The 24,790-nt window shown below is 41.0% G+C and overlaps 1 protein-coding gene across 1 annotated transcript in view; it reads right to left on the reverse strand.

The window, feature by feature from the left end:
- LOC135702705 (uncharacterized) overlaps positions 1-24,790 on the reverse strand; it is a 336,139-nt gene that overhangs the window by 133,960 nt on the left and 177,389 nt on the right. Inside the window, exons 5-6 of the mRNA XM_065223739.1 lie at positions 15,805-15,930; positions 14,266-14,370 (exon numbers count right to left, since the gene is read on the reverse strand). Of these exons, the coding sequence (XP_065079811.1) occupies positions 14,266-14,370; positions 15,805-15,930 (231 nt within the window). The remainder of the gene's footprint in view (positions 1-14,265; positions 14,371-15,804; positions 15,931-24,790) is intronic.

Below are 24,790 nucleotides of genomic sequence, written 5' to 3' on the forward strand. Positions count from 1 at the left end.
CTTACTTGAGTCTTATCGTGCCATCGTAAAATATTACTGTACATCCACCGTACATGCAAAAGATTTTCTCCAGTAGCAACAGCAGCAGCCACCTTCTGTAGGAGTTTATTCTCGGAAGAGCTGGTAGATTCACCAGCCCTGATAAGCAGTTATTAGCAATTTGAAGACAAACAGCAATTTCATTTCCTTGTTTTCTTGGAGGGCTATAGTGCACCGAACAGTGTCGGGTGTTCCAGTTTCAACCTGAGGCCTCTGGGGTTGGATTTTGATTGGGTTGATTCCATGACGGTGCTGTGTCTGCTGCAGGTTGTCAGTCCGAGGAAAAGATTATACCTAACTACATGGCCCGAGGGGAGAAGGGGGACACGAAAACATGAAAACACCTTCCAGGTACGATGGTGAAAAGTTTACGCTCTCTTTTATCATCGATGACAAATCTCTGGCGGCTCGTTCGGTGCTTGGTGGTTAGGGATGCTCAAGATGTACTGAAATCGACAGATTTTCTCGGAAAATTTGCATTAACAAACAACCCGGAGCGTTCTAGTTAGACGGAAAGATAGGAAAATTTAATTTGATCCGTAATTACACTGCCATTGCCTTGATATGGTGTGCTGTTTTCGTTTCACACCGTCCGACAATCCCTTTCCTCCTCTCGCCGTCGCTCATTGCTACACGACAGGAAATTCGCAAAGATCCAAAATCTCCCCCCACGACTCGTGTTGCCCGTGTTGTTCTTGGAAAACTGGCTATAAAGGCGAAAGATAAACAAGCATCTCATCGTCAGCAACAACATTGGAGATATGTTCAAGGATGTGCTGTGAGTGGCAACTTCCCAAGGTTGTAGACTGGGTTTCCTCGGATATGGTAGTTGGAGCTCTCCGCTTGAAGGTGGGGAGAGACTAGCTTAATGTTCACCCCTTTTAGCCTCATCAGCCAGCTCAACTTATGGCGACGAAGAGGGGAGGACTTTGGAGAACTTTGTCTCGGATGATCTCATTGGCCCAGGACGACCATCATCATTATCAATTATCCTGGAGGTGTTTGTAATCCCATCTTGTCGTATCGCATCGATGGGTGATATGGTTGCCGATGGAGCACTGATGAACACCAGCGTAGTTAGAACATTTTGATTCTTGAAACAATCCTCTAACAATCAATTATCATAAATTGTCCAATTAATTGGATAACCCTTGTTTACTTTCCGTCAGTCTCTGTTCCGCAATAGAGCTTCAATTAACAATTCTTAAGAGGCGACTCTAAACCTGGACCCTACACATGCAACCCATCAATACATGGGCTGATACCAATGTCTTTACTTCCCTTCCGAAAGAAGACGTAGCCAGAGACTTATCACCTCAGGCTATCTCAAAGTCCTGGGCTGGGATTCGTATCAGCACGCTTACCTCTCAACGACTGGCAGCATCTGTTAAATTGATCATTTGTCAAATTTTCAGTTGTTCTAATTCCAAAAGTTAATTTTAAATATTTTTTTAAATTTTCAATTCCCGGCTTTCATTATTTATGTGAATAATTTTAAGAATCGAGTTTTTTGTTCGACGATTTCAATTCGCCAAACAGCTACATACACAGGCAGATAAAATTTAATTTGCTTTATTGGATTCTGCCAAAGCGATTCAAATTTATTCCTCACTCCGATTCTTCAAAATCCTCTGCAGTAGAAAGCGATCACATGACCGTCCAAATGGGGAAGCCACCCATCCAACCCGAGCAGTATTTTCCCAATTGGTGCAAAGGATTGCAAATCATACTGCAACAAGATTATCTCTTACTGCATCATCATGAATGCATGTGAATGCCGCTGTTGTCCGGAGAACGTCCCAGAGATACCAACATGCAGGCAGAGAACCGAAAAAAAAATCTCATTTTCCCCCACGCTGCCGGCCGATTCGATTCCGAGTTTGGTGCAGTCCGGCTCACATGCTCAAAGTACAACAAATGAGAAAGCTCAGCATATTCCCGGATATGAATGAATAAATGAATGATTGAGAGAATTGGTGCGAATCCACCGTCTCGGGATACCTAGACTCACACAAGGCTGGCTAGCGTGGAACGTGCTCAGAATCCCGGTACTCGGTGAATTTTCGGAATCATCTGCAGCCGAGGCTTAAGTCCTAGCGCCAATGTGTACTCCGGTCCGGGCAACAAACCGCCGCGATGTTGGCTGCAATATTTTATCATTGTGTTCTGAATCCCGCAAGCCTCAACAAGGCTGACCACACGCGCAAGTGGAAAATATACTCGAGCTTGGTCGCGGGAAAACCGACACCAACCATTGCTTGGGAGATGCGAAAAATGTGATACAGATGAAAGCGACTTTTCCGGCGGCATGGAAGATGGGGTGAAATGCGGTTAAATTACTATTTTGCACTCGTGCAATTTTGGTTCGTTCCGTGTGTTTTTTTTTTATCTTTCCGGATTCTAGCTTCAGGTAAGAGAGATCTCCGCCGAGATGCAAGCAGGAAGTATTGCAGTAGTAGATCACACCACAGCAGCAGAAAAGGGAGTTTTATTTTCGCAACACTCTTGGGTTTTGTATCGTGGTGCCTGGCAAGAGGAAAAGTGCACTCGGCTGCGATGGTCACGGTTGCGGAGCAATAAGTTTGAACGTGGTCGGGAATTGGACAGCGGAAAATGCAGCAGATGCGGTAACGAGATATTGTGCTGCGAATTTTTTTTGGAATTAGAATGCGGTGCTTTAAGAGGAGGCGTGAGCAATTACGAATCTGATGAAAAAAAAAACTAGCAATTATTCTCAATACTCTCAAGGATCGTGTTTTTTTTTTTTTTTTTTGGAATATTATACTGTAATAAACACTAGGCAAGCACTTGATTTGTTTTTCGTCAATCTTGTTTTCCACACTGCGCACCAATGCAACCGACGCCAGGGAGGCAGCTACCTATCGACCCATCAACTCATGAACCGGGGACCAACAACATTACTTCCTTTCCCCCGAAGGAAGGCGTGATCAGAGATGTTATGCCTCAGAACATCCCGGCGGTGCTGACTGGGGTTGGACCCAGGCCTGCTGGGGTGAGAGGTAATCACGCTTACCACTACACCACCGAAGTCCCTCCTTTTTTACATATTTTGCTCAAAAAATACTTTCTTAGCCCCGCCCCTGAAAGGATTTCCCAGCGTTTTTTTTTGCTTATAGGGCGGGACAGAAAGTATCTCTTGTGCAAAATATTTATATAGATGTTAATCAAAATGCATATCTACACACCAAGAACGAAAATTGTTGCTTTAAAAATAATGCAATTTCAATTTCGCAAAATTCGTAGTTTCAACTCGGAAAATATTCAAAATGAAAATTATTTTTTTTTATTTAAAGGTGTTTCTTTCACTTTCGACTTGAAATTATAAAAGTGCATTTTTTTACGTTGGATTGTTTGTCATGTTTGACCACTTATAACTCTATCAACAGCGGATGGATTTTAATTCTAAGCAAGCCAATCGATTGAAATTTTTTCTACGAGTCTGCTAGAATGAATAATTTATCAATTTCCAATAGGTCACTATTGAAAACTGCACAAATGTCCAACTGTTACAATGATGATTGAAATTAGCACCGGTTGCATTTAAAAAGTGCTTTCCCTAACACAGATTTTATAATCGAATTCTATCCGGTCTCGCCGAACGGTGCTTTTTCAATCACCGTGTCAGGTGGTGTCCGATCGGTCATGATTAGCAGCAGCAGTAGCAGCAACAGTACTTTCGGCGCGTGGCGTTGTACATTGTTCGCCATTACACAATGAAAGGCTGCCCGCAAGTAACGAGCTGCAGTCCACATGAGCGTCCATTCACCGAAGAAGGAGGAAGAAGCCGCACCACTACTGGTCGGAGTGGTTTCCCTAACACAGTCGCCAAATATTGATACTGAGTACGTAATCCTACGTCAAATCTACGGTCGTGTCTTTGATACATGCTCTTAAGTTTTAAATAAAAGTTGTAGAACTATCAAAAATACCTCTTCAGAGCAAAGTTTTTGATAGCACTGGACTACTTTTTATCGCCAAATTCAACTCAAAACAAGCAAATTGCCACACTTTACTTTCACCGGTTTCTCCCAGCCCCCGGAATCTCGTTTCTGGCACGCCACCGCTAGCTTATTTTCGACGGATTGGAGGCAATTATTTCGGCAGACGGAGCGAAGCAATCCAAGCAGCCACTGGAGGAAATCATCAAGGTGAAAGTTTTGGAAATGGTTCGATGATAGTTTTCATTCGTTTTAATTTTGCAGTACCGGAACCAGAATGCTGCTTCCGAAGACGGTTCGCATCAGTTCTGATCCTCCTGGAAGCTCTCGATGAATTTGCTGACAAATATAGTGGAGTTTAACGGGATGGGATTGGATGCGCAATTCATTCAGAATCTAGTAATCATGCATTAATTTATTTAAAGAGTTTGTTTTAAACATGTTTATAATTTTCAGTGGACCCGATCATCTTAACATTCCTGCAAATGACCAGCACTCACCCCAGTAGAATGTTCTACCAAATATTCCTCGCTTAGGGCTGTTCTACTGTTTCGATTGATGTCACACCAAATACCCGTTACCGATTCCATTTCACCATCCTCAATGTCTGTTCCGCTGTTCCCCTCATGTGGATCGGATGAGTAAAAATGGCGTGAACAACGTTGAACATCAGCTCATCTCGGTATCGTGAAGAGAAGACGTACCTTATGAATTTATTGTTATTGTTATATCGATTAAACACATTTTTTTTTATTAAAATTTTACATTTTTACTTCACTACTTTACCAGGAGAAGCATTTATTGTGGCAGATTTTGAGAGCTTTTTCCTATCGATTGGTGTATTTGAATTTTAGTTTCATCTATAAATGAAAAAGTAATAAGCGTTAAAAACCTTACACCTTTTCGTGACGGTCGCAATTTTAGATTTTCGATTTTCTCCCAGTACCTTCCCGTAGGTCTACGTCAAAATCGTGTTTTCGCTACTATTTATGACGTTTAACTTAGCGGCACTATTTAAATAAAACAACAGGTCAATGTTATATATACTTTACCACAGCTCAAGAGACATATTCTAGTCATCATTATCTGTATGTTCAAGATATTTGCATCAATAAACATTTTTCAATTTTGACAAAATGTCACCCCGCCTTGCGGTATCTTAAATCAAAATTCAAATGAAAGAAACTGAATAATTGCGGCTAAACCGAGGATACAATTTATAAACAGGCAAAGAGCGGATCAAGAGAAAGATATACGAGGGCTGCGATGTAAGTATTATAGATCGAATGGCAGTAACGAACGGCTATAATACATCTCAGAATTACATATGACTCGTTAGTATGGTGGCCAAAACCTAAGGAAAATAATGTAATAAACAAACTAGCAAAGCTGCAAAGACTCGCTGCGGCATCCTAACAAAGTTTTTATTTGAAGGGGATTTTTAAGAACATTTACTAATTTTAAAACAAATTAAAATCAATCCATTGGTTACTGTTAACAATGACTGGATGAAAACCGAAGTCCAATTTTAATTGATTGTTCGATATGGCAGAACTAGATCGCTCTTTTTGTGATGCGAGAGGACCACAGTCCAGGATCAGTCGTTTTCTTTACTGATGGATCGAAACAAAATAATTATGTGGGAGCTGGCGTTACAGGTCATGGTGTTAATATGTCAGTCACGATGGGTGAATGGCCAACCGTCTTTCAGGCTGAAATACAAGCCATAACTGAATGTATTACCATCTGTTCTAGGAGAAAAAAAATATGCAGATATATGTATCTTTTTCTGATAACCAAACAGTTTTAAATGCTTTCAAGTCATTCATCTTTACAATAAAATATGATTAGGGGTGTATTAGGTTACTTAAACAGGGTACCAGTACACTGTGCGATAAATGGTAATGAAAAATCTGATGGGTTGGGATCATCACCAATATAAAAAAAATACCTTGCTTAAAAACTTTACTGAAATAAAATTTTCTTGGAAATATGCAAAAAATAAACAAACTATTAATTTAAAACAATACCAGTAATTTAACTAAAAAATTATGTCAAGTTGATCGAAAGCAAATTTTTTCACCTTTAATTTGGCGATTTAAACAATTGAAATAGCTTCGAATGTCGAATAATGACGTCATTACTGTCTTTCATTAGTGAAGTAGAATAACGTGAATTGTACAGTGCTACTACGTTGCAGGCACATAAAATAACATCATATTGTACAGCAAAGGGATCACATTCTTAAAATAATGTATACAACATTAAATTAAATATATCGACTTCGTTCATATTAACGTTTGTTTACGAAAAAGATAGGAATGATGCCATGACGTCATATGTTTAACCTAATCAAAACTTTCATGAATACTCCACAAAATAAGTATGCCTAAAAAAAATTCGATTAAATTTTAGGTATAAAAACCAGGTTTTGATACAATAGGTTTCGATAAGCTTTGAATTTTGTGGACTTCAAAATTCTTAGTTGTAGATCTTGGAAAACTTACCTAGATTCTAAGACTTACAGCATTTTTCGAAGGAAAAATTCTTCGAAAGTTAAAAAAATTAAAATGCAAAAATTTCCAAAATTCTAGACATTTGACAAGATTTATGAAAAATCAGGATATAACTTCATTTTATCAGGTTTTTAAGATACAAGATTTCGAATGTCATTAGCATTAGGTTCAATCAGCTGGAAAACTTTTGAATACTTCCTGAATAATTCACAGTCTTGAAAGAATGTTTGAATGTTTTAACAGTTGGAGAGTCTCAGAACTTGATCAACCCGAAGTCTTGGAAAAATGTCAAGAGAACCTTACTAATATCTTCGCCTATATGGAGATCTTTTGAATATTTCCTGCTGTCTAGGAAGGATGGCTCGATTTTCTCAACTTCTACGAAGTTCCCTGAATTTATTCCAAGTTTCATATTTTTTTTTACATTTCTCATAATTTTACGAAGATCTCTGAACATATTTGTGCTTCTGGAAAGACACCTATCATTTACAAATACCTTAAAAGTTCCTTAAATTTAACGAAGTTTCCATAAGCTCCAAGAAGTTGATGGAGATTTTTTGAAGTAAGATTTCTGACAAACTGCAACGAAGTTCCCTAAACTGAAGCTCTTAGAAGTTTATTGAACTATTTTTAGATCTTCTACTAAATTCACTGAACTTAAAACTTCAACTTTCACAATTCCTTCCACAACGTTTGCTGCACTTCTACGTTTCTCGTGAAGCTCCACGAACGAAATTTCTTGAATTTGTACGTAATTTCCACATTTATTCCAAGGGGGCTTAAAAAAAGGGGTGCACGACGTTAGGCATACGGTCGTTAGGCATACGGACGTTAGGCATACGGTCGTTAGGCATACGGACGTTAGGCATACGGTCGTTAGGCATACGGACGTTAGGCATAATGTACGATAGGCATAATGGACGTTGGGCATAAAGGACGTTAGGCATAATGGACGTTAGGCATAATCTACCGGATGAATTCCAGAAGGATGATAATGGAGACCGTCTATTGATTGTTGACTTCGGTGACAATAATGAAAGAGCCTTAATTTTTGGAACTCATGAACGACGTCTTGGACAGGCAAAGTATTGGGTTAAAGATGGTACGTTTGCCACGGTTCCTTGTTTGTTTCGGCAAATCGTCACTGTTCATGGAAGTATCGCTCCCTCACATCAGCAGACGGTTCCGCTAGTTTTCATTCTGATGACAACAAAATCAGAATCGTTGTATCGAAAAGTATGGTAGGAAATCCTGGAAGCAGCAGGTATGTTTTTTTGTTATTGAATGAAAAACCACAGAATTAACCATTCTTGATTTCATGAGCTGTTCTTTGGCATCATATTTTATTCAACCTTGGCTGTTTTTTTGTTATTGAATGAAAAATCACAGAATTCACCATTCTTTATTTCATGAGCTGTTCTTTGAGGAAAACCTTTTCTTCTTTGACTTTTGCAATATGTGTGTAAGAATATATTACAACAAATGTGTGATTTTTTTATTTCTAGATGCGATTGATTTCAAGATATAGTTCAAAACTAAGCTGAGTTTTCATTGTAAGATTACTTAACCACTATCGCTACTAATCATGGATCTAAGTAAATATGTAGATACGTCACTTATGATATGATAAATAATGGATTCCAAACTGTGCTTACTAAATAAACTATGTTTGTTTAACTTGTATCATTTTTTATTCAACGCTAAGCCTAATTTAAGCATTGTTTACAGGTTTACAGGTTAAGCAGGTTTCTAGAGTTGTACAGCAGCAAGGTATTTTATGCCTAACGTCCATTATGCCTAACGTATATTATGCCTAACGTCCATTATGCCTAATGACTTTATGCCTAACGTCCATTATGCCTAACGTCCGTATGCCTAACGTCCGTATGCCTAACGTCCGTATGCCTAACGTATTTATGCCTAATGGGGTACACTCTAAAAAAAGTGCCCTGAAATTATAAAGAGATTCCCGAAAGGACTTAAAAAAATCGTTATTTGAGGTTCAATTTTATTAATCGCTGGTAAATAGTAACATCAAACTTGACAAGCTTGACAAAATACCGGTGAGTCAGAAAAACACCAAAAATTTTGGGAGTGCCTAGATAATTCTGGAGGGGGCCTGGCCCCCTTGGCACCCCTATTAGCTACGCCAATGTATACACCTATATTCTCGTTAATGTCTGGACGTGTTTGTGATTTTGTGTTGGTGGATGGGTCTCGCGCGTCCCAGCCCACATTACCGTGCAGGCGCCGTGTGTTGGCAGGGTTCAATATTGGAGAGTTTGATGTTTATAAAGTACCATCAGGGAAGAGGTAGCTCATCGATTCTTCCGGTTCGCCTCCTAGCATCGTGCTATGAGGTACCAGGCGATAGCCAGGGTAGTTGATCGATTGCTCGATGACGTCATTTCGTTGGCGGCTGCAATGGGAAATTCTCATAGCAGGCGTTGACGATGGGACGTTGTCGAGTTGTTGAATAGCAACTATCGTGGTAACTCACCGATTACCTGTCGATCTGCCAAATTTGGAAAGACGTCTGCATTGAATTGTCTCATATAATAATATTCCGCCCACTATATCACAAGAAATTGCGAGTAGCTGAGTGGAATGGAGATAAGTTAAGCATTGGGTACAGGACCAAGTCTCCCCTGGGTGGTGCCAGAAGATGAGCGCAATAGAATCATCAAGTTGCCATAAGGCACGGAATGAGACTATTGCATGGCTGGGTAGTCAAAGTCTTCCATTCGTTAGTCATTTCAGGTGGATTAGAACAGGTTTAGGTTTAGGGTGGGCGTTGGCCAGATTTGGATTTTTCAGATGTAATCCTGGATAGGAACCTGTCATTGAACGTCGCGTGAAAGTGGAACTTAATGAAGGCCTAAGTACTTTTTCGTAGTTTTTTGTTTTCGGATTTGAAAGATCGTCGGTTACAGTGGCCTGCTTACTGAGCAGGAAAACGCGGTCCCAGGTCCTTACATATCAAAGAGATTTATGGTAAAATCGCTTGTGTATCGTGTATTTTGCGAAACTCGTTGTTGTCGTTGGTTCCGGGTCTGAATGGATATACAAATTTGAGCAATGGTATTATGCGATATGAGGGGCTCGGTGGCCTTAGAGCAACCGTTTTTGCTTACTGAGCAGAACATCATGAGTCTAATTTCAGGCCCATCCACATTCAAGATTTGTCAATCGTTTTATTTGTTAATATGACTACATGGTAATAACAGCAACTCGGTGATTAAAAAAGGTGCTCGTCTGCCTAGTGGCAAACGTTTTTGCTTACTGAGCAGAAGACCGTGGGTTTAGTCCCAAGCTCCTTCGCGTTATATGATCGTTAGGACATCAATTCAGCTTATCGTTTACCAAAACGAACCCTGCTGCAAACCCAACCCTCTTATCCAACATCCCAGTGATTCCTCGTGGAAGTGCAGAGGTGTTCTCGGCTTCCATCAAAGCGAGTGTCATGTCAACACAATCCTTCCCATTCCTTTCTTGACCTGTGTTCGGGCGCGGCCGGCGCTGGTATTGCCTAATTTAAGATCACCAGTTTTTACACATTGAGGATGATTGCTAGTCCCAAGTATCGTCTTTTGGTTCTCTGTGTAATTACAGCTGATCTGGCAGTAACAGAGTAGCAACCGTGGGCGGTCAATCAAGCTCAAGCAAGCTCAAGCTCAAGCTATAAAGTACCATCAGCTAAAAATGTATTTTGAGCTTTATCTCTATACATTCTTAGGTGTTTCGTAGAAGCAAGCATGGGAAAAATCGATTCATTTTGTATTTACTACTCACTCACACGCATACAACATCAGAAACGAACAGCAGCTTGTGCGAGCCGCACTGATTTCGTTCGTTATCGCATTGCTTCTATTTTCTTCGATGAACGCAGAATTGAGAAAAACAGACAGATGAGCGTAACATGAATGATTCTGAGTGTAGTAGTGTGGATGATTTATCTTTTGTTATTTTTGCCATGCTGAGCCTTTTACAATTGCATTCTGCTGAGTGAGCTGAATGAGAATTTTGCAGAAAGAATCACTTTTTATTTTCTAGCTTTAAACATACATTGACACATTTAAATTGCTGTTAATATGAAAAAAAAAACGGTTATACTGTGACACATAAACATAAGCGTCAAGCAAATACCGTAAAACTGCTGTGGCCAATTCAACTGATTTAAATCAGTGAGCCAAAAACTATCTGACTAGGCTATATAAATCGTTAGCATTCGGATCTTAAGCATTCAATCTGGTTCTCCTTCGGTAGAGAAAATTGTTCGGCTGCCTTTCAGTTTATCCTTCTTTCCTTCTAGGGGAAACGCTCCTATAGTTGCGGTACGTTAGAAGCGTTAGGTTCCTATAGTTGTGTATGGAGACTCAATACATAACTATAGGAACCTAACGCTTCTAACGTACCGCAACTATAGGAGCGTTTACCCTACTGCTGTCAGTTCTAAGTCGACCTGCAGAGTCACTTGGTTGGAAGAATTTACACTCGTTCGGCAATCGGTGTGTAGGTGAGGATGGCTATTTTGATTCTGTGGCACTCGCGCGAGTGAATGAATTTTCCCATGCTTGCTTAGAAGATTGTCATGTTGGTGTACGCTGATTCAAAGAGTAAATGTTATTAACATTGCGCTGTCCATAGTTGGGCGTTGTTGAACTTGTGGTACTTGCACACAGAGTTGCGACCTATCACAATCACGATCTCCAAACAGCTGATGGTAGTAAGGCTTTGTACATTCCTATCAATGAGCTCGTCGAAGCTCACTCCATGACCATTTATCAAGTTGACGAAAGAAGTAAAAAGCAACTGGTGAATGTCGTCTTCTGTTGTGATCCATCACCGATCTGGACATTCCCGACAATCGCGACACTCATCTGTGCTCGTTTTGAAGCAGTTGCTGCTTTGTTTGCTTATGTGAGTGTGTTGGTGAGTGAGCCCAACAGTTTCCGTTTCATGTTGCCTGCTGTGTTTGTAACTCACACAGTCGCGCCTGCCGAGACGAACTTGGAATGCGTAGGCATTGTTTTCATTTTCTTCTGTCGTTTCGCTTTTTTTCATGATCGTACTGCAGAAGTCTTCACTGTTTTCGTTGTGCTTTTTATCATCAGCAGCGAGGGTAAGGTTTTGCTTGTGAGCAGCGACCATTACTGGTGATTGTTGTTTGCCATGGCTCTAACTCTCACTGCGTGACAAAACGATCTGTCAGCGATAGTCGGTTGATGCGAAGACGAGTGTCACGTGAGTGTCATGATATTTTGCATCACTGCTTGCACAACAGTTCATGTGGGTACCAAAGTAGCCATATAATCACAAAATAACTTTTAATGTAGATCAGAGTGAGACAATGTCACTGAGATATGATTAGTTGGGTATTCAGATGACTATTACTTTAAAAAAAAACTAATCCTGGTTGTATCTCTTTTTCGTTTGCATGTAACACTGTTTGATATTACTAACCGCACCTAGCGTTCATTCCGGGTGGCGAGCGAACCTGAAGAAGAAGAAGATGACCATGAGCCCCTTCTCGGAACGAGTGTATTGTTGATGGACCTGGTCTACGATTCAAGGTTGGATTCTATGATGATGAGTATCACAAAAAAGGTAAAACAAGTAGCACAATCTTCATCTAAATGTAAGTATTATTGACAAAAATCATAACAATCAACTCTATATAACTATATAACGTTGAAATACATTTATAAAAGGGAAGGGACGGTCCAACAGGGCACCCGATTGAAGCGATTTGAACGGGGATTCCCACTCTCCCTGTTGATAACATTTTGAGGATAAAGGACGGGCTCTCATTGGGGCATCTTCCTGTTTGGGGGCTTGTCTTTTTGACCAATTGGCTGATGAAGTTGCTGGAAGGAGATTCTTTATTGTTCCGTAGATGCGGCCACTTTGCCTATCGATCTACCCAATCCATTTTTGGCCCTTCATACAGCGACATGTTTAGGACAATAAGAGGTTATTAACCTTGATCAAGACAAACAGAGAAGAGAGCCCACTACTGTCGTACTTAGTTTCCGTGCTACAATGGGTGGTAAACCACTATCATATCATTATTGTGTATTATTGCTGAATAAATTAGTTCTTTTTTGATTTTGCGAACTGAAGGGCTTGGCTGAAATTACATCCCGTAGCCAGTACTTGTCTAACCACCATCGAATAACAATGCATCTCCAATCACAATGACGTTCGATCGTCGAGCTCAACCAAACAACGGTGATGGGGAGAAATTCTCCAATAACACCTTTGTGTTTCTTGTCCGTATGGTGGTAAGCTCCAACTCGGATTAACTTTCAATACTGGCCCCGATTGGAGGATTTACCAAAGGTTTTTCTGGATCGTTTTGGCTAGCACCGGCATCGACATCAAAGCAGCCCGACATGCGCGAGCGAGATTTAATCCGAGGATAATACCGGAGCAGCTTACCACAAGTAGTCTCACTCCACCCAATTGTTAACCCTTTCCTCAAATGTTGGCTCCGTAAAGCTACTGCGAATGAACCTTGTATTGTAGACAAAAATCCAATTCAAAATTCGTATTACAATTGAGAACAGAAAATGTATACCTGAGCAACTGTTCGAAATTGTTTACTGCAGCTTTACTCACATCAAAATGTCCAAACAATGGTCTTGAAATTCTGTCTTGTCAAGATTCCCATTACATTGCAGCTAAACCATGTTCAAGCAAACACCCTTCCCTTCAGTTGAAACAACAGCCCAGATCCTCATGAACGGTACATTGCTCTTCACTTCCTCTATTTCAATTTCACATCTCAACGGGATCAAAAATAAATTGACATCTACCTTGTGCTCTATATAGCTGATGCTGCCACTCCTGCCCGGTGTATTGTGTCCCATTTCTATCCCAGGATCTTCTTTCGTTGGACGAAAAATCCATCCAAGCACAAGCCAGCATGTGCTAACGTCCCCTTCATATTAGACGCAGCCTGACACCGGCTGCTGCAAAGAAAGAACTATTTCCACCCCCAGGTTCGCCCTCCATCAAGCACAAATGAAGCTCATCTGTTGACACGATGATAAAACCATGGACCAGGTGGTGCTACTACTGGTTATCAACACAACGGATGGCAAAACAACGAGACACCATCAAACACACTGCGCTTAAGGAATTCCCAGCATTGAAAAGGACCATCACCGCCGTCGACATCAACGGAGTTTCCATAGATAATGAAAACGTATATTTCCACTAGATTACTACTGCTGCTGATGATGATGATGCTCGTTGCCCATTTCCGTCTTTCCATCAAACCGTTGCTGCTGGAAAATGGACTATGCGACGAGTTGCTAGATACTGCTGTGACAAACCGTCGCTTTTGGATTCGGAGTGATGTCACAATTTCTGACGGCATTATCTGGTTTGTCCTCGTTCAAGCATCTCCCACCTGTCCAAGAATGTCAAGCGGAAATTTTAATTCACACAAACAATCTTGCCAAATGTCTGATTTGCTGTCTCTGGATTGAATTTCTATGCTTCAGCATCAACAACATTCAGCGTTCCAGTTTTATCCATGACCTGTATACTGCCGCTATTCACATAACAGTCCAATGTGAATTGGAAATTCATAGAACATGGTACCGTTATGTGAATAGCGGCAGTATACCATAGCCTTGGATTTGTGCCATGCCAGACTTCAGCCTGTTTGATACTCGTCTCTTTTTCTGCATCAACATCAACAACAACAACATCAACGAAAAGCAAAATATGCGTAATATTACCTTGACAGATGCTGTCACCGTTGCCGTTTCGCTAAAGTACAGTTGATGGCCAGACGCCTTGCCACACCAGGAGCCACCGGTGAATGGACGACCCAGTTCACTAAGCTGCAAATAGATACAAATGAGAGGCAAAATAGAAATACGTTAGATGCAATGCTACAATGCTACAGACCTAGAAGCAAACATTAGCAGATATTTTTTTTGGAAAATGCAAAATTTAGTTCGAAGGATTCCACACAAAAAAAAACATTGCCCTGATAAGAGACTCATTCCAACGATGAAGGTAGATAGAGGCCGCAATTGTTTCATCCGAAAAACCACACACTTCCTCCGTGAGACTTGTTCCGGCGAATTCATAAGAACTTCACTCTTGTAGACAGCCAAAGGTACTTCAGACTGCCGTTGTTCTTCAGCCCACAAACCGAAACCAACCATCCGCCATAAATAACAGATGAACGTTGGCAGCTTCTTCCGAGGAACTCGTCTCCATTCCTCCAATATTTCAAGTGACACGTGCAATGCGTCGATCCACCTGCCAAAGACGATAAAGGGATATATTCAAACCGTCTTCCTGCGCAGTTTCATTCATTTAGCATCCATTTTCTAAAATTGATTCCGTCAGTCAGTCAGTCAGTCAGTCAGCCCGCCTCTGACTTGTAGTCTGAAATAGTTTTCCGGGTAAAGAGTCAATCAATCGTATCGATGATGTTAGAACGTCCAAACAAACCACGATGCGTCTCCATTGAACTGAACTCCTAAAGTCAGGTCGAACGGAAATGAAATGCCGCAATGCATTCAGGCAGGTGAGACAGTATTCGCAAAAACAAACATACAATCTGGATGCTAGGGCGTACATTTTGCCTTCAGCTTGGTGTGCATTGAATGAACTAGAGGAAAACATGCAATATATCTCACAGAACAACAAGCAACTTTTATACCATTCGTCCAGAAAATGTACAACTTCAGGCCTCAGTAGGGGAAAATATCGGGAACACTAAAAGAGGGATACAGCAGGTTCAAGCGTTTCATGAACTTTAGTGAGAGGAGGCTGGTTACTTCTACTGATCAACAGTTGGTGTCAACATTTCGTAAAGCAGCTTGCAGAGTAATTAAATTGTGCACTCCAGTCAATTTTCCTCGCAATAACCTTCAATTTAAACTGGTTCCCAAAATGTGGTCAGTCATGGTGCACCAGATGGCTCTTCTTCATTCAAGCGTAGCGGAAATCATCTGCAGTTAGCAACTGCCAAGAAAAGAGTCACATTTTACGTCCATGTTTCACTTTTTTTTCATCAGAACTGCAACATCTCTCAACTAGTCGCACTGAAAAGCCCTCCAGGGAAACACAACACCTCCCTTGAGCGGGAGTGAAAACGCAATTCAACGTTCCGTTTTTTTTTCAGGGAGCAATTTTCCGCATCTAAACGGTGCTGAGTAAGCAAACACATGGCAACCATTCATTGCCGTTCGAAAAAAAAATGGAGATAGGGTAAAATGCAGGACGAGTGTTATACATATGTGGTGAAGAGCATTACATACCTGCATGAAACCTTCTGGGCAGCCAGGAAGGTCTCCCCCACTGGTTAGGCTGGCGTCACTCGAGTCCATGTCCGGATCGATGAGGCCCTCGTCGAAACGGCCAACGGTGAACTTGTCGAAGATGATCTGGAATGGGATGCAAGAGAGGAATAGATGGCGTTTAATAAATTTAATGGATCACTAACTCCTAGGGGTACAGTTCAAGTAATCTAAGGAAATTGATAACGGAAATTTTCGCTGATAATCATTCAAAGTAATTCATAAGGTTTTGAATAGACATTTGTTATTAAAAATGATTTACGGCAAATAACATGATTATGATAACATGAAGGTCAAATTAATCGACCACTGGACTGTTGTGATTCATGTCAGTAGCTTTACATTAGCATTCTTTGATATTGTTGAGTCATTGAACCAGAACTAATCAGTTAGTTAAGATTTTTTTTTTCCTTGATTTGTTTTTCGTCAATCTTGTTTTCCGTGCTGAGCACCAATGCTACCGACGCCAGGGAGGCAGCTCCCACGCCTGGACCCTACCTATCGACCCATCAGCTCACGAACCGGGGACCAACGGCTTTACTTCCCATCCGAAGGAAGGCGTGATCAGAGATGTTATGCCCCAGAACATCCCGGCGGCGCTGACTGGGATTGAACCCAGGCTTGCTGGGGTGAGAGGAAATCACGCTTACCACTACACCACCGGCGCCGCTAGTTAGTTAAGATGTACTGTTTCATTTTTAGAATTTTCAACTATTTTGTTGCGAAATCTCTAGTGATTCCCATATTGATTTTTTTTCCATTTTGGTGTGTGATATGACTGTTAAAAATTTCTGTTTTGATATTTTAACTAAAAATAAACCATTCTGAAACACTTAAAAAGTACCGTGAACGGCTTTCACACTTTTACAACTTATTTTCTTTCATCTTTCACAACGCTATGATTCATTAAAATATATCGAACATGCCATTTTCAACAATGAGGTGCGAGTCAAAATGGCAGAATTTCAGCACAAGTTGGAATAATGACCCATAGCGTTACTTATGCAAAGTCTCCTGGAATTCGGAGTGGCCAACGTCTGAAATTCCTATTTTAATCGAAATTTGGCCTGAATTTGTTATGGGTAAAAGACAATTAATTGATGACGGTTATCACACCACGAGCATAAATGACCATACATTTCGTAATTGCTACTTCTTATTGCAAACGCAACAAAGTTTATACAATGAAAAAAAAAATAATGAAACCACATCCACTTTCTACCCACAGTCATTGAGAAGGGTAGAAATTGTTAGTTCCTAGAGAACGAGAATACCTGATTATAGATCTGGATTCACACCATGATGCGATAATTTAATGCTTAACAAAGGCTGTTTAGTGAACTTCTCGTGCATTTTCTTGATATTGATTTAAAATATAGTAGGACGTGACTTTTCTCAAGTCAAACGTTTGGTTTCCAATAAGCGGGTGCTTGGTGCAACATTGCTTGAAAATTCGGGAGATTCGGTTATTCAATTTCAACATCAGAGCAAAAACTCGTAAACAGGTTCTCCACCTGTTACATGTTTTGATAGTAAGCATCATAGTCCGATGCAAAAATGAGCGGAGGAACCACAGCAGCGCTCTTTTATAACTTTACAGGTTCAAGCAGAACGATGCGCAACCAAGTGGTACTCGATTATGACGTCTGGGTTCGGGAAAACACTTGTGTTGAAGCACACCATCGGCTTCGTGCTCTACGTGATTTAAAATTGTAAGCAGCAACAATAAAAACCCCCCAGCCCGATGGTAGCGAAGCCCGCCTACAGAACAATGTATAGTTCTATTCCCACTACTGTGTCAATTGTGTGTGTACTTCGTTGTGTATTGTTATTGTTTACGTTTATATATAGTCAATGGTTTTTGTATCTTTTTGATTTGGAACTTAATTTTTGGTGCTATATGGATCGCAATTGCCACTGTCGATGTAACACTCTACCTATGCGTTGTGTATATTCCCCCTGATCGAGTAAACGATGATTCTTTGATCGAAAAGCATATCGATTCGCTTAACTGGGTGGTTTTGCAGTTAGGACCAAGAGACAGCGTTATCATCCTAGGCGATTGCAACTTGAGCTCGATCTCTTGGCAGCGTAGTCCACATGGTTCCCTGTACCCAATTACATCACGATCCTCGATTAGCATGGCATCACGGAAGCTGCTTGATGCGTATAGCACCGCTGGACTCAGACAAATGAGTGGAATTGCAAATGAAAACAATCGTACGCTTGATCTATGCTTCGTCAGTGATGAACTTTGCGAGCACAGCACAGTTATGCAAGCTCCATCACCGCTCGTTAAAATCTGCAGGCATCATCCTCCTGTACTGATGGAATTCAAGATAAGTCCACAGCAAAGCATCGCCTATGATTTCAGAAAGGCTGACTTCAACAGCATGAACGAGTTCCTCGCACATGTCGATTGGGACGAGGTGCTTCAAAATTGTGATGCCAACCTCGCTGCGTCGACCATATCTGGTATCCTGTGGTATGCCATCGATCAGTTCGTCCCGTGAAGTCTAGAAACGAGCCGGCTAAGCCAGCCTGGTCAAATGCTGACCTCAAGCATCTTAAGACTGTGAAGCGGGCAGCTCTTAGACGACATAGCAAGTATCGCACGAACTCCACGAGAACGAGATATATGGCGGCGAGCACTGAATACAACAAACTTAATAATCGTTTGTGCAACGCATATCAGGACCATCTGCAAAGGCGCTTCAAGACAAATCCCAGAAGTTTTTGGCGTTACGTCAATGTCCAACGGATGGAATCCGGACTGCCCTCTACCATGACCAACGGATTGTTCGAAGCTGATTCCATCACTGACATCGCCGACCTGTTCCGTTCTCAATTCAGCAATGTTTTCACTAATGAACACATCGACCCGCAGGATGTAGCCGTCGCCACCAGAAATGTTCCTCGACTTTCGGCCTCTGGGCTACAGTTCGTGATCACGAACGATATGGTTATATCAGCCGGAAAGGATTTAAAATCCTCCACGGGATGTGGTCCGGATGGGATTCCATCGCTTGTCCTCACATGCTGCGCGGATACACTTGCAACACCACTAGCAAGAGTATTCAACCTATCTTTGGCTACTGGTGCATTCCCAAACTGCTGGAAGCAGTCGTATGTTTTCCCAGTTTTCAAGAAAGGCTGCAAGCGGATTGTTTCGAACTATCGGGGCATAGCTGCGTTGAGTGCCACTTCTAAGCTGTTTGAGGTGATCATTCTGCATAAGCTGGTTCAGAACTACGCACACTACATTTCGGTTGTTCAGCACGGATTTATGCCTAACTGTTCGACGACAACTAATTTGACTTGTTTCACTTTGTTCGTGATCCGCCAAATATAAAATGGTCAACAAGTAGACGCTATTTACACAGACTTATCCACGGCGTTTGATAAAATGAATCATCAAATCGCAGTTCCTAAATTCGACAAGAATGAACAGTAACTTGCTTTCCTGGCTTCGATCCTACCTAACCGGTCGAAGTATGTCCGTCAAAATTGGAGACCACGTTTCGCCCTCCTTTCCGGTTTGGTCCGGTGTTCCCCAAGGAAGTCACTTGGGGCCGTTTCTATTCTTGCTGTATATGAACGATGTCAATTTCATCTTGTAATGCCTAAAACTCTCGTATGCCGATGACCTGAAGCTTTACTACATGATTAAGCAACCACAAGATGCGTTTTTTCTGCAACAACAACTGGAAGCCTTCTCTGAATGGTGCCATATTAATCGAATGTCGCTGAACGCAAGCAATCACTCTTTCATTTTAGCTATGCTTTGGAAGACGTGAATCTACAACGTGATTCGACAGTCAAGGACCTGGGGATTCTGGTTGATACAAAATTAACCTTCAAGGATCACGTCGCGTACGTTGTGTCTAAAGTCTCATCGCAACTAGGATTTTTATTTCGCTTTGCAAAAAAGTTCAAGGACGTTCACTGCCTAAATGCTTTATACTGCTCAATTGTGCGCCCTATCTTGGAGTATTTGTCTATCGTCTAGTCTCCTTATTACCAGAATGATATTCAACGCATCGAAGCTGTTCAGCGAAAATTCGTCCGGTTCGCTCTACGTCATCTTAGGTGGAGAGATCCATTTAACCTGCCCAGTTATGAAAGCCGTTGTCTACTTATAAATCTGGAATTACTAGAAGCAATACGCAACGTGGCAAAAGCGTGCTTTGTTGGGGATCTTCTGCAAGGCAACATTGACAGTCCTACGCTTCTTAGTCTCTTGGACATCAACACACGTCGTAGCAATCTTCGGTCGCACTCGTTTATCACCATCCCTCTGGCAAGGACTAATTATGGCTTACACGAACCTTTGCGAAGCATGTCCCTTGTATTCAACCGGTGTTATTATGTGTACGATTTCAACGTGTCACGAGCAACAAATAAGCGTAGTTTTAAACGAGTTTTATGTTAATTTATGTTATTCGTTAGTTTTGTATTTAGTTGTAGAACAAGTGTCATTGGGGTAAACATTTTACCTGTTGACTGATAAACAATAAGTAAATAAATATAGTATTTAGGAGAAGACGATTTGTATGTTATTAAGTAATACGTTAATCTGCCGAGCAGGCATTCTGCCTCTCGGAAGCAATAAAAAGTCAATTGAGGGTCCAACAGTGACGAAGCTATGCCCTTTTCCATCCATCTCTAATTCGAAAGTCACAACGTAGGGCAACATCCTGGACGAAACAGCTTGTTTCACTTATTCGTTTATGAAAACAGTGACGACGTTGATAACGTATATAGGGGAAATGGCTCTAATGTTGGCCTATGGATCTAAGATTGGGCCCATCTCTAAAAATCTGATATTTATCAATTTTATGTAGATGAACGTGTCATTGAGACGGTACTAATGGATATTTTTGGTCGCTATTGAAAATTTAGTCGATTACTGAATTTATGTATGGGCCTAAATTAGGGGCATTTAGACCGACATTACATCCATTTCCCCTATTTCAGCAGATTCGCATAGTTACTTCCTATCGATTGATGTATTTGGGATATAATTTTGTTGACAAAGTTATAAACGTTCAAAACCTAACACTTTTTGTGACGAGAACATGCATACATGAAACCAAGTGTGTTTCATTTAGAATTTGGTTGCACAAAATGGGTTATTTCTTCAAGAGAAAACAACATACAAAAACGCTAAGGGTATAAGTTTGAAGATTTTTATTAGCTTTATCAGCAGTACTGTCAACGTTGTCTTCCATCGTTTTCCCCCACTTCTCCATGGTGTTTTGATTGTTTGGCCTTATTTCTTCAATTTGCGCTTGATAATTGCTCAATTTTTTTCAATGGGACGCAAATCTGGATAAATACCATTATACCATATATACCATTCTATGACATCCCTGCTGCAATGCCAACTGGCTAAGTCGAACCAGAACTTTACGCACCTTCGTGTGACTGAATGAATGGCAAAATTATCATCTGGAGACATTCTTCCTTGTAAAGTTGTCCATTAATAGTCACTCCAGTGATGAAAACCTTTGTTTTCTTTCCACAAGTGCAGATGCCTTGCAAAGCGAATTTATCTTCAAAGGAAAATTAGAACTTACCCACAGCATCTCCCTTAAATTTGGCAAGGTAAAATTGTTGACCCGGAATTTTCCCAAGGTCCATTTTTACGTAAGTTTCGTCCATCAAAATACATCCGTTATACTTGGTCGGAACTTGCTCGTACAGCTTCCATGTACGGTTTTTTTGGCAACCAGGTTTTGTTTCAGCGTCCTGTCGGGAGGTTTACTGGCATGGTAGGACCAGCTTCTTGCAAACAGATTCGCCGAACTGTACTGTGCGCCACACTGAAACTTTTTGCAGTCATATGTTCTACTTCGACTTTTGTTTTGTTTTGCGCAATCCAACGTTAGTGTTTCCCGGTAACGTTTAAGCACGGTATTTACAGTCGATTAAGTAAATTTAAGAACCTTTGCAATCATTCATTCTGACCCGTTGGGTTTTCAACGTAAGTGTGCAGATTCTTTTCACGTATCGCGCTTTCCGGCTTTGATAACTTCGATAATAGACTTTAGCATTTGAGGGGTGAGGGTGGTTTCAGAAGTTGTGACCGGCCATGTATTAGGTATAGCAGAACACGCTACGAGGGGGGTCTAAAATGAGTCAAAAATATACTACATCATTTATAATGATGTGGTCTACGTAACAAATTATGGTCATGGAAAAATGAATGACTTATAAAGAATCAAGATCTCACTCAAAGAACCAAACAAAGATTAATTTAAGAACATGCTCTACGCTCATGTTTTAATAAGTAAGACTAGAAAATCTTTGGATCTCACATTTAGGAATATTTTTAGCCAAGGAATTTAAAAAAAAACATCTGTGTAGCTAGTAATAGTATCTAGTAAAAGACTTTTCAAAGAATAATTTTCCACCTTTGAGACATGAACATGAGGTGGGTCTTTAGGAGCATATTGCCTTTTTATTTTCAGGAAAAATTCAGATGTCGTACGATGAAAAGTAAACAAGTTATTAAATATCAGCTTACAGTTTACATGATGATGTAAATTTGTCTGTTTTTACAATGGCAAAAAGTTAACATGGAACTTTGGAATTTCACAAAACTTTTTTTTTTTTGCTCTGTAGTGATCCATGCGACCTACTCTCTACTGCCCACATTTTTTATTCTGCATCCTTTCTATCAAATGGCAACCATGGCAATCCTCAGAAGGATGACAAGACCACTGCATCTTGCCTTCACCTGACGATATTGGATGCAGACATGGTGAACCTAGTGAATGTTCTACTTAATGCATCGATGACATTTCTGATGGTCTATCAGCCATGCCAGAACGCACTGCCTATTACGTTATGGAAGCCCCTAGCCCTATTTAACCAGTCATGCTTGCTGGTTTCAGTCGTCTCAGCCGTTCTGGCCCTGTGGTCGAGAGTGGGGTCTTCCAACCTACTGACTCTGGCAAGTATGCGTTTAATAGAACTGTTCCATCGCCTGATGTGCCTGCATTGTTCCAACTCAGCAAATCTCCACTCTGATGATCTCCACAAAAACATGTCAATCTACTACCAGAATGTACGTGGACTAAGGACAAAAATTGATGACTTCTACCTGGCTGTTGGCAAAAAAAGAATACAATGTCTTTGTTTTGAAGGGAACGTGACTTGACGAGTGCATCTTTTCATCACAGCTATTCGGGAATCAACTTTCTGTCTTCAGACTGCAACCTCGAGCACATTTGGGTGAGAGTTGATATGAATGGTTACATCATCAAATTCGGAGTTATTCCACCCGATCAGAAAAACGATCTGAACTTCACATAGACTCAATTGGTGCAATTGCCTCTGGTCTAGGAGTTAACGACATGGCTCTTCAGTTTGGGGAGTACATCATTCGTTCAAGTTGGATTTCAAATGAAAACGGTTACTCTTCTGTGGACATGGATCGATCCCGTCTACGCATTGGTGCTCGGATTCAACTTGCATGGACTGTTCCAGCTAAACCAGATGGAAAATTCAAAAGGCCGCATTTTCGATCTAATACTTGCAAATGACATAGCTTTGCCTAATTGTACGGTTTCAGAAGCCATCGAACAACTGTCTGCTATTGATGTCCATCATCCAGCCATAGAGGTTGCATTATCCCATATGGTCCGTGTTTCATACGAGGCGGTGCATAATAACACCAGTTTCAATTTCCGAAAGGCTGATTTTGCTGCGATTAATCATGCTCTACTTGCTACCGACTGGAGTCCATCGTTACACTTAAAACTACAGTTCAATCGTACAATGGATACAAGGAACCACAACCGTTTCTTGTACGCTCGATACATAATTCGAATGCAGCGCAACCTACGTAACGAATATGGACTTCCCTCATCATTGTATCTAAGAAATCTCTCTGCTGACTCAGCTGCTGAAAAATGTGAACTCTTTGCATCACAATTTACAATGGCCCTCGACAATTTCGCTGCGCAGTCTGCTCAAGTTGAACAGTTAGTTCGAGATACTCCACAGGACGTCTTGGATTTCAACAATTGCAACATCAATGAAAATGAGGTTGCGAGGGCAATAAGGGAACTGAAATTCTCGATATCTGTTGGACCTGACGGAATTCCTTCAGCGATGCTGAAGAGATGCACTTTTGCGCTATATCAACCTTTGATGAAACTCTTCAACCTTTCGTTTCAGCAAAGAACAAGTGAGTAAATTGGAAATCATCAAAAAGGGGGATAAACGAGATGTCAGCAATAACCGTGGAATAACCTTCTTGTGTGCATGTTGAAATTATAGTGAATGACGTTATTTTTACCCGCTCTAAACATTTCATTTCGGTCGAACAGTTTGCATTCCATCCAAAAAGGTTGGTTGCTACAAACCTTGCTGAATTTACCTCACTGTGCATTCAAGTAGTTGATTCTGGAAAGCAGGTGGACGCTGTCTAAATGGACCTGAAGGCTGCTTTCGATCGGGTTGATCATAACATCCTTCTGAAGAACTTGAGGAGGATTGGTGTATCGTCTGTTTCAAGGAATTGGTTCAGGTTGTACTTAACCAACAGATCGTTGTGTGTAAAAATCGGTTCAAGCCAATTGGACATGTTCGTTTATCAAACTGGCGTACCACAAGGGAGCAACCTGGGACCACTGTTGTTCTCGTTGTTTATCAACGAAGTGTCACTGATTCTACCACCGGGAGTGCGTCTATGCTGATGATGCTAAAATGTATGTCATTGTAAGCAGCTGTGAAGACTGTCTTGAACTGCTTTGAAAACTACTGAACATGGAACTGTATTGAGAAACGTCAGGTGATCACGTTCAGCAGAAAGTTCAAGCCAATCATGTCTCCATATTCGTTATCCGAGAAACCTCTAGCGTAGGTACAACGCATCCAAGACCTGGGAGTTAGTCTCGATCATGAACTCACTTTCCGGTTCCACTATGATGACATC

Source organism: Ochlerotatus camptorhynchus, unplaced genomic scaffold (assembly GCF_037179485.1).
Source record: "Ochlerotatus camptorhynchus isolate MF236.1 unplaced genomic scaffold, CSIRO-AGI_Acam_v1.1 ptg000196l, whole genome shotgun sequence".
Classification (NCBI taxonomy): domain Eukaryota; kingdom Metazoa; phylum Arthropoda; class Insecta; order Diptera; family Culicidae; genus Ochlerotatus; species Ochlerotatus camptorhynchus.